The sequence below is a fragment of the Amphibalanus amphitrite genome, unplaced genomic scaffold (assembly GCF_019059575.1).
Source record: "Amphibalanus amphitrite isolate SeventyFive unplaced genomic scaffold, NRLGWU_Aamphi_draft 000038F_arrow, whole genome shotgun sequence".
In the NCBI taxonomy this organism is placed as follows: Eukaryota; Metazoa; Arthropoda; class Thecostraca; order Balanomorpha; family Balanidae; genus Amphibalanus; species Amphibalanus amphitrite.
This window is the reverse complement of record NW_024881534.1, coordinates 1182501-1197155: the sequence shown is the minus strand read 5'-3', so window position 1 is coordinate 1197155 and position 14655 is coordinate 1182501. Positions and strand designations below refer to the sequence as shown.

At 49.2% G+C, this 14655-nt stretch overlaps 1 protein-coding gene across 16 annotated transcripts in view; it reads left to right on the top strand.

Moving 5' to 3' along the window:
• LOC122373389 (cAMP-specific 3',5'-cyclic phosphodiesterase, isoforms N/G-like) overlaps positions 1 to 14655 on the top strand; it is a 140437-nt gene that overhangs the window by 113013 nt on the left and 12769 nt on the right. For 9 of the 16 annotated variants that reach the window (XM_043351382.1, XM_043351400.1, XM_043351498.1 and 6 more), the window contains 4 exons: positions 4101 to 4202; positions 5912 to 5979; positions 8502 to 8614; positions 13432 to 13525. In XM_043351382.1, the coding sequence (XP_043207317.1) occupies positions 4101 to 4202; positions 5912 to 5979; positions 8502 to 8614; positions 13432 to 13525 (377 nt within the window). The remainder of the gene's footprint in view (positions 1 to 4100; positions 4203 to 5911; positions 5980 to 8501; positions 8615 to 13431; positions 13526 to 14655) is intronic. The other 7 variants (XM_043351409.1, XM_043351390.1, XM_043351489.1 and 4 more) reach the window with 1 other exon arrangement.

The following is a 14655-nucleotide window of genomic DNA, read 5'->3' as shown; positions in this document are numbered from 1 at the left end:
GTGGACCTTGCGCAGTGCACACTGACTGATTAACTTCAGCGTGGCCGGTGCCTGCGGTAGCGATTGTTTACAAAGCCGATAGCCTGCAGCGGCGCATTGTTTTCCCTGCGGTAGTCGTGATCGGCCACTCACGGTATGTTCCGCTCCTATCTGCCCTGGAAGTTTGTACCTATCTGCGCTGAAAGGCAAATAAAACCTCGACGTAAATGAATGGTTTCAGTGGCATGCCAGCTCCAAAATGTAGGCGGCTATGGTCGTCACTGGGGCGTGCATGTTCTGTCAATCTGAGACACCAATTCGCAGCGAGCTATCAGTTTGCATGCTGAGCCTTGCGGCTTGCACACTGCTCAGTGCACAGAGTACACTCACTTCCCGCGGATTCCTTCACACTATGTGTTAGTAGCTGTGTTTATCACTGGCTACCAAAACGAGCGTTTTTGTCATCCAAAGCAGCATTCCGCACAATATCGGCAGCCAGTTGCAGTACGCTTTTCTTTTGACTCATTCACATCGACGCACAGCCTCAGCATTTGTGGGACTGTTCCCGAAACTATCACCACCGCCGCGTCGCGTCGGCGTGAGGGTGTCGCCGCGCCCCGTTTCCGGCCCTGCCACCGCGGTAGGTATGGATCGGTCTGGTGAGCCTACCGACCCCGGCGAATGACCCACGCCGACCCCGCCGGCCCGGCCCGATGGTCTGTCCCCGTTGCGGGTGTGAGATTGTTTACGAGCTGACCCTAAGGTCACTGGGGACACCTGATGGACCTCCAACGGCCACCCCGCCACCGCCCAACGCTACTGACCAACGCCCCAGGGTCCACAGCTACTGACCCAACCACACGGCTGTGACTTCAACCCACTGGGAGTTAATACAGCCATTGGCTACCGCCCACCGCCCACCGCCCAATGTCCACCGCTCACCTCTACCTAAGCAAATATGCAAAAACTTGTCCACCTCTAAGGTCCACTGCTATCGCCAATTATCGCCCATTGATATCGTCATCACCACATTCACCGATTAGTGCCACACCCACCGCTACCGGCACCGTCTTCTCCAAAACTGCCGCCCCTGACACGAGACGTAAGCAGCTGCTGCACCACCTCCCTCTCCAGCTCCAACTCCAACCTGAACTCCGACTCCAACTCCAACGTCACAGCCATCACCCACCCATCCCACAACCAATCAGTCGTTAAACCGCCCTCTATCACCCCTTCTGCACCGTCTCCGTCACAACAATCACAACTGTCGCCGTCACAGTTCAACATTTACTCGTACAGTCACATTTACACTCAGTCCCATTCACAGCCAACTATCGTAGCCACCACACAACTATCGTGACAGTGACGCGGTCACCACACATTCACAGATATAGAGCATCCTTTTCATGAAATGTTTCGACTGACTTGGGCGAAAAGAAATGTCGCCTGTATTGCTCATGGGGAAGTAATCGCCAACGGTCATTACCTTATACGAGAATAGTCAGAATCACTAATGAGGATTGGTGGGTACGCCTGTAGCGTATAGGCAGGCACAGTTGGATTAATTTTGAGTTTCATAATTGCTATGGCTGAAATTCGTCTCGTCTGGATTCTCATATCGGGCCTAGTTGATAGTTCGTATGCCATAGTTAATTTTACTTTTCATTTATTTATTGGGCTAAGAAGACACATCTAAAATCTGAATATGACGGGTATACCTAAATTGTTATGCAAAAAAAAAACAGCAATTACAAAAACTCATCGCGAAAAAGGCGATTGGCATGCTGTCATAACTCCGCTTGTTCAACGTCCCGTTTTATCACCATCTCATAAAGTAACTCAGTGGTTGTTCGGTGTGTCGCTCAGGTAATTGACTCGACATTACCAGGCGCCAACTCTATCCATCACGTCCTGTACGACTGATCCCCACGTCGCGCCAATGCTCGGCCCGAGCCGCTACTACACTAATTACATTTGGTCATTACGCGCTCCGATCGACCCGGCGCAGTGTTGTGACCGAGTACCACGGGGAGGGGGGGGGGGGGGTACAGCGGGAGACCACCCGGCTCTACCAGCTGATCGCGTGCATGTTTATGTGGTGGTGGGGGGAATGGGGGAAGGGGGTAAGACACCAGCGGTGCCGAGGGAGGATGTTTGAGGCTCTCAGCAGCGATGTGGTTGTGGCACGAATGCAACCTGATTGATGATGTATTACTTCGCTGCGTTACTTTGCGCAGTGCTTGGTTATTTGTAGAAACGTGATGAGATGTTCAGCTATCTGTTGAGATGACGTTTCAGGCACTGATGATGAAAGCACTTGTGTCTGTCGCCCAACGGATGCATTAGTCTAAATAAGTAGTCGAATACTTTCCTTCTGTCTTGTGTTATTTAGTTCGCGTATTCTGCCTCTCGCTTTCGCGTATTAAGGCTTGACTGCGTAGGGACTGCCGACCAAAGTTGGCATGAAGTGCGTCTACCTCAAATTACTTCGAGGAATATTTATGTTTATGTTTTTCATAAATATGCTGGTTTTCTTCAGGCTCCATATTATGAATCATTGCCCCTGAAAAGGGCTTTTATTTGAAACGATCTTACCTTGCCTCGGTTTTTAAATTACGTTTTTTTCAGCTCATGATCATTTCGCTGTTTTCTTCGAAAACGTTGCCGAGTGGGAGTAAGTTACGATGCTGGCTTTGGAGGCCACCTGTGTGTGTTGGCTGGGGGAGCGCCGTAAACGTGTTCCGGTTACAACACTGCACGACAGGGAGGCTCGGTTACGACGCATGGTCAGAGGCGCGTGGAACAAGTATCCGTTCAATGTTGATGTGCCCTTTGGCAACGTGAAATCAACCTTTCATCAACGGAAAATTTCAGAGATTTGTTGGTTGATGGCTCCTGGAACTTGGAAGGCATTTTTAATGCGGGTTTCCACTTTCCATGTAGGTACGCCATTAAATTTTAATGTCTTTTATACCTGAATGCCAATTGTCTGGCATTTATGACGGTTAGGCAAAGCGCATTTTTATGTCACTAGTTAACAGGAAAGATAGTTACGTGGGTCGAATTATTAAATTGCAGAAGTTAATGCAGATTGCAGATAAAAATATGTTAATTTTAGCTCAGCAAATGGTAATCAGTGTTTCCATTCCAAATTTCTTGCAATTTGTATTTGTTATTGATCTGCTCCGTCTCAATTTATCATACGTGCAAAAGGTGAAGTTTAATGAAACTGCAATGAAACACCCGCCTTTAATCACTTATTATGAAGACGGGAATAGACGCTGACTTGTGGACTTAAATCTCAATGCGCTCGTATAGATGCAGGCTACATAATACATGTTCTATTTCTAACCATCGAAACATAACTACCATTTCGCAATATCATTTCCGAGCGCAATGAAAAGTAACCCAGCTGTGGCGCCCACTGGTGCCCCACAGCCCCACCAGCCACACCTCGCCGTTCACTAAAGCGCGCCGACCTGGCGTCTCCGTAACGTGACATGGAGAGCGCACTGTCCCTCACCTGAGGGTACGATTCGAGCGAATCCCCGGCCGTTGCTGCTCCGCCGGCATTGAATGGAGTTGACACTGTTCGCTGCTGCGCGCCATTGCGTCAGCTGCCACACAAGTGGCGACGAGTGAGACCTACACAACGGTGCCTTGTCTCAGGGGCATGTGACGACGCGGTGGCGTCCGTTTGTCGCTGCAGGGAGTGAGCTACGTATCCTCTCCCTGTCTAACTGTGACGTAGAGAGGAGGAAGGGGGTTGCGGTGGTCCTCAGGTTTATGTGTTTTTGTGTTTCTCCGTGTCCTTTTGCGTTTGCGGAGTGTCTACCCGCGATGACGTTTGTACGAATGACGTAATGACTTGCACCATCCATCTCAACACTCCAGATACAGACCTTTGCTAGATACAGACCTTAACCAAGGGCTAATCAATAATTGTTTGACGAAGAAGGTGGATGTATGGTTGTGCTGTGTTTTGTCGCCCAATGTCCACAGCGGTCCCCAAATTACGATTATATTCCGTTTGTTGACGTTGAGCATATGCGATGGATGATGCATGACCCCGCTCCGGCTTTTGCTCGCCGATGCTCACTCGTTGTGTTCTGTTTTTGCAGGCACGGAGAAGATCTGATCGTCACACCATTCGCCCAGATCCTGGCCAGTTTACGAAGTGTACGGAATAATTATATCTCGCTCACCAACGTACCCACCAACAAGTAAGTCAGTCACCTGCCTGATGCTCTTTCTGTGTTCTCCGTTATTATCAGACTAGAGTTACCTCGTATGACGACGCGATAGGCTTATTTCTGGCGTTTTGAAATGATTCGACGTCAGGTATTCAGAGTTTCATTTATTTTTCAGCGGCTATTCCTCTTGAAAATGGCCTTGGCATTCGTGGTCACTCACTGCATGCCCGTAAATTGTCTTGAGTCGCAAAACAGAACGATCGGAGCCCTGAGGCTATAAATAAAGTCAAGAAGGCAATCAAAGCATCGAATCTGTCGATATAGTTATTGTAACAAAAACTACCGATAGCCATATGCAAGTCAATATTTTATTGCGTACGCTTTTGGAATCTATTCATGATGATCTGCAAAATCTTGATCATTTTCATGAAACATTTTGAATTCAAATGTATTTCGTTTATACAGATTATCCGTTGCAGATAAACAGTAAACCCACTGTCATCAGTTTTTTATCTACGTCATAATTTCGATGCTTTGACTCCAAATGAACGTTAGTATAGGGTATATTGTATTTGTTTGTTTGCATCATTGCTTATGGCTCCTCCACAAATCAAGTTCACGAAGCGTCATCGCTACTAGGAAGCCGTTCGTCATCTGGCGAACGCCTATCTCTGTATCGTTCTACGACTATACATTCAGAATAACAGGGAGCAGCGTGGCGTCCCGACCTTTCCTTCTAATGCTATCGGTACTTCTCGGTCACGATTCACAACAATCTCTATCGCTTTACGGTCGATAGGAGCTCACATTCAATGGAGCTGCTGTGTTTACTGTTTATCTTGGCTGGCTTCCGAGTGAAGTGAATTGTATTTTAGTGAAACGATGTTATGACAAACAGTAGATGCAATGTATTTTATGAGCAAGTAATATTTTCGAGTATCTCGCCGATCATTGCTCATTGATATCGATCTTTTATCAGGTTATCTGGTAGATCATTTTCTATTACATTACATGATTCTTAAGATTGGTCAAACTTCTATTCTTATAGTCGATCAGAGATCAATATACCCCTATTTGCAGCCTACTCGTGTGTGACGCAAATTTGCCGATACATCCCTCCCAGATAAGAAAATCACAATTCTAAAGAATAGTGATTGTCTAATTGAAAAGTCCCAACCTTCGGATATGTTCCTTAACGCATCCGTTTTACCGCAGGGTGTCCAGAAAAAAAAAGATACTACGGAAATTAAGTCGCATTCATTAACGCACGTGCCGATTTTGTTCCAACTTCATGTGCTTATAGTGCAAGATTTGGCAAAACTCATGAGCACTGTAATGCGTCGTTGGAAAGTTGTCTGCTTGCCCTCCGAGATGGTCAACATGACCATCAGTCACCTGCAGACTGTGCTAGTGCTGGAGCTGATCCGCCGTAAGGCCGCTCACATTGAGTATCTGCTTTGAGGAGCTGCCGCAACTAACCAAGGATTTTACATGCCATGTGGCACCTGCTGTCTGTTTTGCCATATTTTGGCGAATACAAGCATGTGCCATTTTAAAATGTAAGGTGTTTATTTTCGGAATTACAGCAAAAAATAATAGTATCCGTTTTTTCTGGACACCCTGTACAATCTGTGTCTGTGCATCTGTGTCTCCCTCCCCCACCGACCACTCTCTGAATGTCTGTGTGTCTCGTTTTCTCCGTACTGACGGCTGTCCGTGTGTCTGTCTGTGTCCGGCAGGTCGCGTCGCTCATCGTCGACGGTGGCAGGTAACGCCACCCCGCAGCCCAAGCACGTCCAGCCCGGAGGTGAGCGGCGCATCCCGCACGCTCTATCTCCCCCAATCTCTCCCCTCGCTCCGTGCAACTCTCGTCCTCTTTCTGTGGTATAGCCGAGGCACAGAGCCGGTGGCTTACTGACCACGTCGCCTCAAAACCCGCTTCTACATAGCTGTTTAATTGAATGGCTTTATTTGTGCACGGAGAAAATTGTTTTGCTTTAAATTGCTGCTGCTAAAAGGCTGGAAAAGTTGCTTTAAGTTTGCTGTTGCTAAAAGGCTTATGAGTGAACGGAGCTCAGAACGCATTGCATGCATCTGCTCTGCAATGTCCGGAGTAAAATCACATAAGTTGCTCTCTGCTGACTGCACAAGCATGCATCTTCCTGCCAACAAACTGAGATAATTGTCGCTTTACTCCGCTCGCTGAAATCCGAGCGCCCTGTTTATTTTCGCATTACGACGCTTGGGGCCAGTCACTCGTCATTCCCTGCTGTTTAACGTTCAGCAAACATTCTAGAGCGTCGTTATCTGCCAGCATGAAACTTCTGCGTTGCGCAGTACAGTTCCGGCGCATGTATACGTGAATGTTGTTGTCTGTAGCCGCTATGCATATTATTAACTCGCTTTGCTTTTCATAAAGCGAGAGGCCAGCGAAATGCACCGACATATGACACCGGCAGACAACACAACTTCGGGGTAAACAAGCACGAACGTCATTATTTGTTTCGCTTTGTAGTTTGTAAGTTTGTTTCGCTGTTTGAACGCTTTTAGCTTTTTAATGGATTATGTTCACGGACGGTAAATGTTACTCCCCTGTTTATTTCTGTTATGACATGTGGGGTGTTTATTGCTTCTGTTCATCAATCATTGCAAAAGTGAGATAGCTGCAAGTTCGTCTCGAAATCGGCACCAAGTGTAGTGCAACGTGCCTTTGCTGAAGGCATTATGTTTGTAAAAGTATCTTGACCATTCGCTGGCCTAAGATGAAGTTAGTCTTCCTGTGTTTCTTAACTCACTATGATCGCCTATTGTTTCCAAATTTTCTGCTCAATTACCTGCCGCAAAGTGGACCCCGTCCAGTTTCGCTTCGACACATCACCCCAGCCTCACCCCAGCCTCACCCCAGCCTCGTCTCTGCCTCTCTCCGCCTCTCTCCTATACTCCTCGCCTATCCCCTCCTCTCTCTCTCTCTCTCTCTCTCTCTCTCTCTCTCTCTCTCTCTCTCTCTCTCTCTCTCTCTCTCTCTCTCTCTCTCTCTCTCTCTCTCTCTCTCTCTCTTCTCTTTCTCTTTCTCTTTCTCTTTCTCTTTCTCTTTCTCTTTCTCTTTCTCTTTCTCTTTCTCTTTCTCTTTCTCTTTCTCTTTCTCTTTCTCTTTCTCTTTCTCTTTCTCTTTCTCTTTCTCTTTCTCTTTCTCTTTCTCTTTCTCTTTCTCTTTCTCTTTCTCTTTCTCTTTCTCTTTCTCTTTCTCTTTCTCTTTCTCTTTCTCTCTCTCTCTCTCTCTCTCTCTCTCTCTCTCTCTCTCTCTCTCTCTCTCTCTCTCTCTCTCTCTCTCTCTCTCTCTCTCTCTCTCTCTCTCTCTCTCTCTCTCCCTCACCCCCTCTCTCTGCCTCTCCTCGCCTCGCCTCGTCTCGGCCTCTCCCGATCTCTTCACCTCTCCTTACCTGTCCCCTCCCTCTCCCCACCCCGTTCCCTCCCATCGGGGGCTCTCCTGAAGCCCCAGTGTGACGTGCGTGACGCTGTTGTGACTGCCCACATCGCCCCAGGGAAGCCGGGTAACGCCGCGTCACGGCCAGCCTACGCCGCCGCGCGCCGCGCGTCCGGGCGTCCCCGATCCCGGCCCGATCCGCCAGCGCACCGCATCGACCCACAGTAGGCGACATCGATCGCAGACGAGTTTGCTGCGAACTGCGTTACCCTCGGATTCTAGATTGTTCGGCTGCTGGGTCATGAGAATGTGCGATAGCCGATAGGTATCACTGAATACTAGCGATCAGCTTTCGTACCTTTAGTTAAAGGCCTTACATTCTGCACAGATAACAAACCCCATTACATAGACGTCTTTTCTGAAATTCAAAGTACTTTGAATTCTTAGTAGCCCCACCACATCAGCCTTGCGTATACCTATCAGTCTGCAATCTCAGCAATATGTGTGCATAGCTTTGCCATCTTACGTTCCGACTGCGCAGCCTTTGCTGGATTGATCTGATTGATATTGATCTCATTCTATCAATCACTGCGGGATAACGTAATGTTTGCCAGTAGCAGCAGAGGGACAATCTTCTCTGAGTCTCCTAGCCACATTTTTCCTAGCGCTGTTCCTCTTGTCTCCTCCACAAAGCCTACCCCAGAGGCATCTCTCCAAGAGCAGTCCTTCATCCAGTCTCCACAAAGCTCCAGCCTCCGTCCGCCCTCCCAGCCACATTCCTTCTCGTCATCACGGCGGCGTGTGGCCGTCAATGAGCCGGCGGCGGTGTCGTATGTACCATTAGGGTGTGCGCCGCGCGGCGGCCAAAGGTCACTGGCAGCGCCGCCCGACGGCGTCCGTTTCAGATGAGGCCTTCGTCAAGCTGTCGATCGACACGTTGGAGGAGCTGGACTGGTGTCTGGACCAGCTGGAGACGATCCAGACGCACCGCAGCGTCTCCGACATGGCCACCAGCAAGGTGAGCGTGCCGCTGATAGTGATGAGACGGTCGTTGGCTCTGTCATCAACCTCAGACGTGTTTGGAAAGTCAAAGATTTGCTGTGATGCTGGAATTGTTCTAGCGAGTGTCTGATGCCGTTAGCTGATGCAGCCTATGTAGTCTCTTTCCTCCTTTCGTCTCGTCTCTGTCCCGTATCGGTCTATGTCTCGTTGTCTCTGTCTCGTTTTCCCTGTCTCAGTCTCTGTCGATGGCAGTATCGGTCTCCATTCCTTTTTATATCCCAGTCCTTTTGTCTTAGGCTCAATCTTTCCTACACGGCACGGCGAGACCACAACGAAACGCTACCATATAACTATTCATCTGTAAATTGAAAACACTTTTTTGTTAGATATTCTATTGCCGTATACCTAGTTAGCCGGTTATCCGAAAGGATTGCTTGCACACATCATTTACAAAATTTTCGTCCTGGCACCCTAGCACATCCATTTTTTTGTTCAGCGCCGTTCAGTTCGTTATTCACTCACACAGGGATCTGTTGTTTAATGAAGAGCAGTCTCATTTGACCACGCTCTCGGCCTGCGGCGCCCGGTCTCGCCCACAAGCCGGGAATCTGGGTTACTTGGCGGCTGATAGGCCGTACCGGCGGAGCTGGACGAACCCCAACTACCCGAGCAGGCGGCTGAACGGCGCGTAAAAACTGATGAGCTCCCGCTCTCTCCTTCTCCCCGGCTACCAGAGTGCTATCAGACGGCGTCTGCCGAGTTCATAGACCATAAGTGACGTAGGTAGAGTTCCCGTGCCGCGTAGAATCAGAGAACGCTACTCAGGTCTGCAGCTGCCCTGTCGCGGCTTCACGTTAAGTAGCGATCCAAACGGTGACGCTGAAGCGGCTTACCCGCTCCACAGGTGTGCTACTGAGCTATCAGAACACACTGAAATATATGTGCGTGTGCCGGCCACAAAATCGGATCTGCTGCGGTTCGGTGCTGCGCCTTCTCCGTCGTCACTTCTTTTACCGTCGTCCTTGCCGTCGGCCTGCGCCTCCTCTGGGACTGTCGGCGCCACCGCCGCCGTTCTGCGCACTCCCGGGTGTCCGCTTCTCTGAGTAGCACGTCACAATTCTCCTTAAATCAGACATGATAGACCTAATTGACGTAGCGTGGCGCTACAAGAATCACTGTGTCACACGGACATAAGTGCCCTTACGCTCCAGTAAAAACTGCCCAGGGACACTGCGCCATTCGCCGTGCATTGTACCGATACGGCGCTACGTCCGTGCGGCCATTGACGTCACAAATGGCCAGCGGGTACCGAGCGCTCCGACCGCGACCGGGCGGCTCAAAATCAATGTGCTGCTCTCTGCTCTGTGATATTGCGAATGGCGATTCGGCATCGCCCAGGCAACGGGAAAGTCCGAAGACATTACTGGAGTCTGTAATCGCCGAGCTAGAGTTCTTAGCATCGGTCAGCAGCGGTCGGCAGCGGTCAGCATCGGTCAGCAGCGGCGAGCCGAGCCGGGGGGGGGGGAGGGGGGGGGGGCGAGGGCGACGTCGATCGCCACGCGCCGTGCTGGGAACAATGCCGACACGCGCGCTGCACACCAGCCGTATAGCACGGCCGGCAGGCGGGCGAAATGGCCCGGGCGGCGGCGGGGGTGAGGGTGAGCGACCTCGACTGCTCGGCTGCTGCGACCCGACGGCGGGCTTTGTTAAACGGGCTGCGATCACGTGTCACGGCGGGTGGCGATTTGAAGCGGCCGGCGCCGCGTGGCGGCCGCAGTCGCTGCCGAGTGTTCGGTCTGAGAGGCTGCTGCTGATCGCTGCTCCGCTCAGCCACTCGAACTGTCGTGAGTCGGCTGATAGTGAGTGCGGTCGGAGGCAGACCGGGTCGAAGAGTGCGTGCGTGTGACGTCTGCGACCGTAGGGCTATTTTCGTCTCTGACGCCGGGGTGTGGCTCCTAGCGCGAGGGATGGGACGGCCTCAGCCCGTCACTTGGTGTCAGCACCGTGTCAAGAAGGTCAGTCTGATTAAGATAGTGTGTAATCTACTGAACAGCCGCTGTTGATTAAAACATTATGTTCCCCTCCTATCCCGAATTGTCTTGCCTTCCTCGTCCAGTCGCAGTTCCATAGAGAACGAACAACGCAGAACTGCCCACCCTAGGGACATCTCTCTATCAGAATCTCCGCAGAATTTCTCCCCACCAGCGGACCATCCTCTTCTGCTCTCCTCTAGATCTCCCACGCTCTTGCTGGATTGCGCAGAGCGCCGACGCGGGCTTTTTCCCTCCAGCCGTGACCCAGTTTCTTATGATGTAATGATTTTCGGGCGTGCTGACGTCACAAGTGCGTCAGAGCGCCGGGGAACACTGGCCGTCGATTGGCCCCCGGGTGGGGCGTGTCCGTCGGAGTCGACGGCGCCGGGCCTGGACCGCCGCCGGCCAGGCCGAGTCGAGGTCGCCGTCGAGGTCAGTGCGGGATGAGACTCGGCTGGAACAGTGGGAGAAAGATTCGTGAGGAAAATGATTAGCTGGGGGTCTTGAGAATTGAGATCTTAGTCTGACTGATTTGGATCTGCAATTGTGTAGTTTAAATTTAGCATGTTATTCTCAGAAAATAACAAATAATGATCCCCTATCTAGATGATCCATTTGCATCCTACCCGCTTATGAGAGAGAAGGCAGTTAGCGATAGAGCCATTGTTGTTGCCATCGCGCTGCATGGTGTCAAGTTCTGTATATCAGCCTCACTCTCCTCCCGTCTCCGGTGTTTGGACCGGATCCAAAGTCATGAATGCAGTGGTTCTGATGATGAGACCATCCGGTGGTTCTCCTGACCATCATTATGTCGGGTCGAAAGCCAAGAGCTGGCACCGATGGATAGGGCTGGGCTCTGAGCTGTGACGAGTTGCACTTTAGCTGTTCTTGAGCTTACGGCGAAGCAAAGCGTGGTGCTCCAGGATATGACGGATCAAACAACCACGCATTTAATGCGTTTAGATCAGTTCCATCAGTGTTGTGACTTAATTCTGCGACACAACAAAATTATGTGCAGGAAAGGTGCCGAAAAATTTGCGTTACCTGCCAAATAGGCCACAATGGAGAAAAACACCAAATTCAAGATCGTACTTATTCCCCTGTATATACGTGTAGGACACTACTTCAGCTGTCATGTGTTGTGTTTAGTGACTGGGAAGTGGGAGTGTCTCGGGGTTAGGAATCCCAGATGACAAACGGAGACTCGTGCCAACACGAGAAGCTGCCAGCACCTCGCGACTCGCGACCTGGGAGCCAGGGTGACACTGTTTGGTTGGCATGGTGATTGTCGAGCGCAAATCGTGTATAGCATACTGTGGAGGTTAATTAATTTATGATTATACGATTCGATGAGCAGAAATAAACAGCATGTGTTTGATAAACAAGTGACAATATTATATATTAACACATGGTTTCCCGTGTGTAAATGGTTTTAACGCACGACGTGGATGGATTGGAGCACGAGTGTGTTAATGCACGAGTGAAACGAGTGCATTAACGCACAAGTGCTCCATTCCATCCACGAGTGCGTTAAAACCATTTATGCACGGAAACCATGTGTTAAACTAATTAATACATGCTTAACGGTGCGAATTTAAATGAAAATTAAACCTAGTCCATGCCACTAAAAAGGGCCCTTTATGGGAAATCTTAGAATAAAGTCAATGACCCTTCCGAGAAACTTCAGTCGAGAAAGTCATCACTGCACGCGCGTGCACCAATTTAAATTGGTGCACGGCTACCTTCGAATTAACGCACGGTTAATCTCCAGTGAACGCATCGTAAAGTATGTATTAATTGTAATTTGTAACTTTCTGATTTGGGAATGTAACTGCCATTAGAGTCGCTGAACCCATGTCCACTGTTCATACATACCTGTTGTTCATCATGTTGGTAGGTGTTTTTTTTTAGGATGAAACTTAACATTTCCATCTCTGTTTTGTACCACAGTGGGTCTAAAAAGGTCCGTCCGTAATATTCAAGTCGTACCTATCTGAATCTTTTGATACAGCAAAAGTCAAAAAGCTATTCCCGGGCCTCGACCTCGTACCCTCGATGCGCTAGGTGCTATGCGGGACAGCCTATTTGCAGGCGCTTTTACTAACGCCATCTATGAACAAATATAACAACTAGCATCTGACTACGGTCAGCCCACTACACCTCATGGATAATAACGGTGCGGAACAACAGCAACAGCCCTGGCAACCGTCAGGTCGGGCCTCGTCTCACCTGCCTCCTCACTGATCTGTGTTTTCATTTCTCGGAAGCGGTCGTCATTACGTTTCCGTCTCGCCTGCCGCGTTTCCCGGTAACTGTTCTTCCTCTCCTCCGCTGGCGACAGAGGGCCGCCTGGACCGAGCTGCCTTCCACCCTGGACCTCTGCCAGCTCTGTCTGCCCCTGTCTGGTGCCGTGGAACCGTCCCTTGTGGCCAGTTTGTCTATCCGTTCGGTGAAGAGTCTTCTGGTCGACCTCAGACGTCCCCGGCTGTTTGGTGCTGCGAACCGTGCTAAAGCGTCGTATAAAGAGAAGTCTGTTGTGTTTCGTCGAATCGGTGTAGGTGTGATCTGTGGAAAAGTGCGATGTGGAACAGGCTGTCAGCTGAGTGGAGCTGAGTGTTTCCGTGGAACTGTTACCAGGTAAATGACGCACACTTGTGTCATATTTGTCGCTGTGTATTGTGTTGTTGTAAGCGGACTGCTGGTTTGAAGTCGGATTCCTTTAAAGTGAACATTAAGTGAAGGTCAAGTGAGGTCCGCGCCGTGCGCTGTTATCTGATGTGATTCTTTCCGTCCGTTTCAGTTCAAGAGGATGCTGAACAAGGAACTCAGCCATTTCTCCGAGTCGAGCAAATCCGGAAATCAAATCTCTGAGTACATCTGCTCCACTTTTCTTGGTAATGGTCCTTACTGGATCTCATTGACTTGATTTTAGGTAGAAGATATAATAAAAATTAAACTTACATGAGTTGTAAAAGTTCAACGAATGCACCGCGGAATTAGAAGTGTAACAAAAAATGCAGCGCTTGACGCATACCCATTAGGCATTACACATTCGAAATAGCTGAGAAGTAACGCCATTCGGGTCCGCAGATCTCATCAACAGATATCATCATTTTGTGCTGGAGCACTAGAAGGTTCTGGCAAACAACAAACACTCTTTGAAAATTTTCGGCGCTACGCGATGGGTGGTTCTGGTAAAGAGCTGACATATATAATTTAGTTCGAACTGGTGTCTGATGGGTTATGGCCTTATGGTTTTGACTCGCCGAGCGGCAATGGGTTAAAATGTGATTTAATGGATACGTTATCACAAGATTGGTATTAAATGCTCACATTGCCATCAACAAAGATGTAAAACGTCCTTAAATTGGATATAAATTAGCCGCACAAGACCATTCAATACCTAAACCAATGCCTGAACAACATCTTCCATGTTGAAATTTTTCTTTATAAGCTTTTAAGTTCTATTGCAGATACTACATCTGCCAAGATACCTTCGAAATTAAAATAAACGAAGAATGCAAACTATCTGAATAGATATTTCAGTAATCATGCTCTTCAAACTATGCCCAAAGTTTATACGATCCTTGGAGTCGCATGCCGTCTCTAAACGGTTTATCTAACTTCTGTAAGCTCATCCCATTTGCATAGTAATCAGTCAATAGTAATTGCACTCAGCCGGCCGGGACATTGAGTCTATCTGCCATACTCTCCAGACACCAGTTCAGACTAAAGGTCATGCATTGCAATCAACAGCTGCTTCAACGCTGTGTGCATTGTGCAACGAACACTGATCGTGAGTGTCGGCTCAATGCCCAAAGCCTGGATGTGTTTCCGACTGACCTGTAAAATGAAGTTTATGTCTGTTTGATGCCCGAGCGCAGCAATCAGCACAATATCGTTTATGCTGTCAGGTTGTGCTACCTCAGTGCAAAATATGGAAAGTTTTACTCTAGAAGCTAGTCGCCAGTGAACCAGGAAGGGCACTTCCAGTCGCAGTACGGCCGGTCCCATGAGTCCGCCT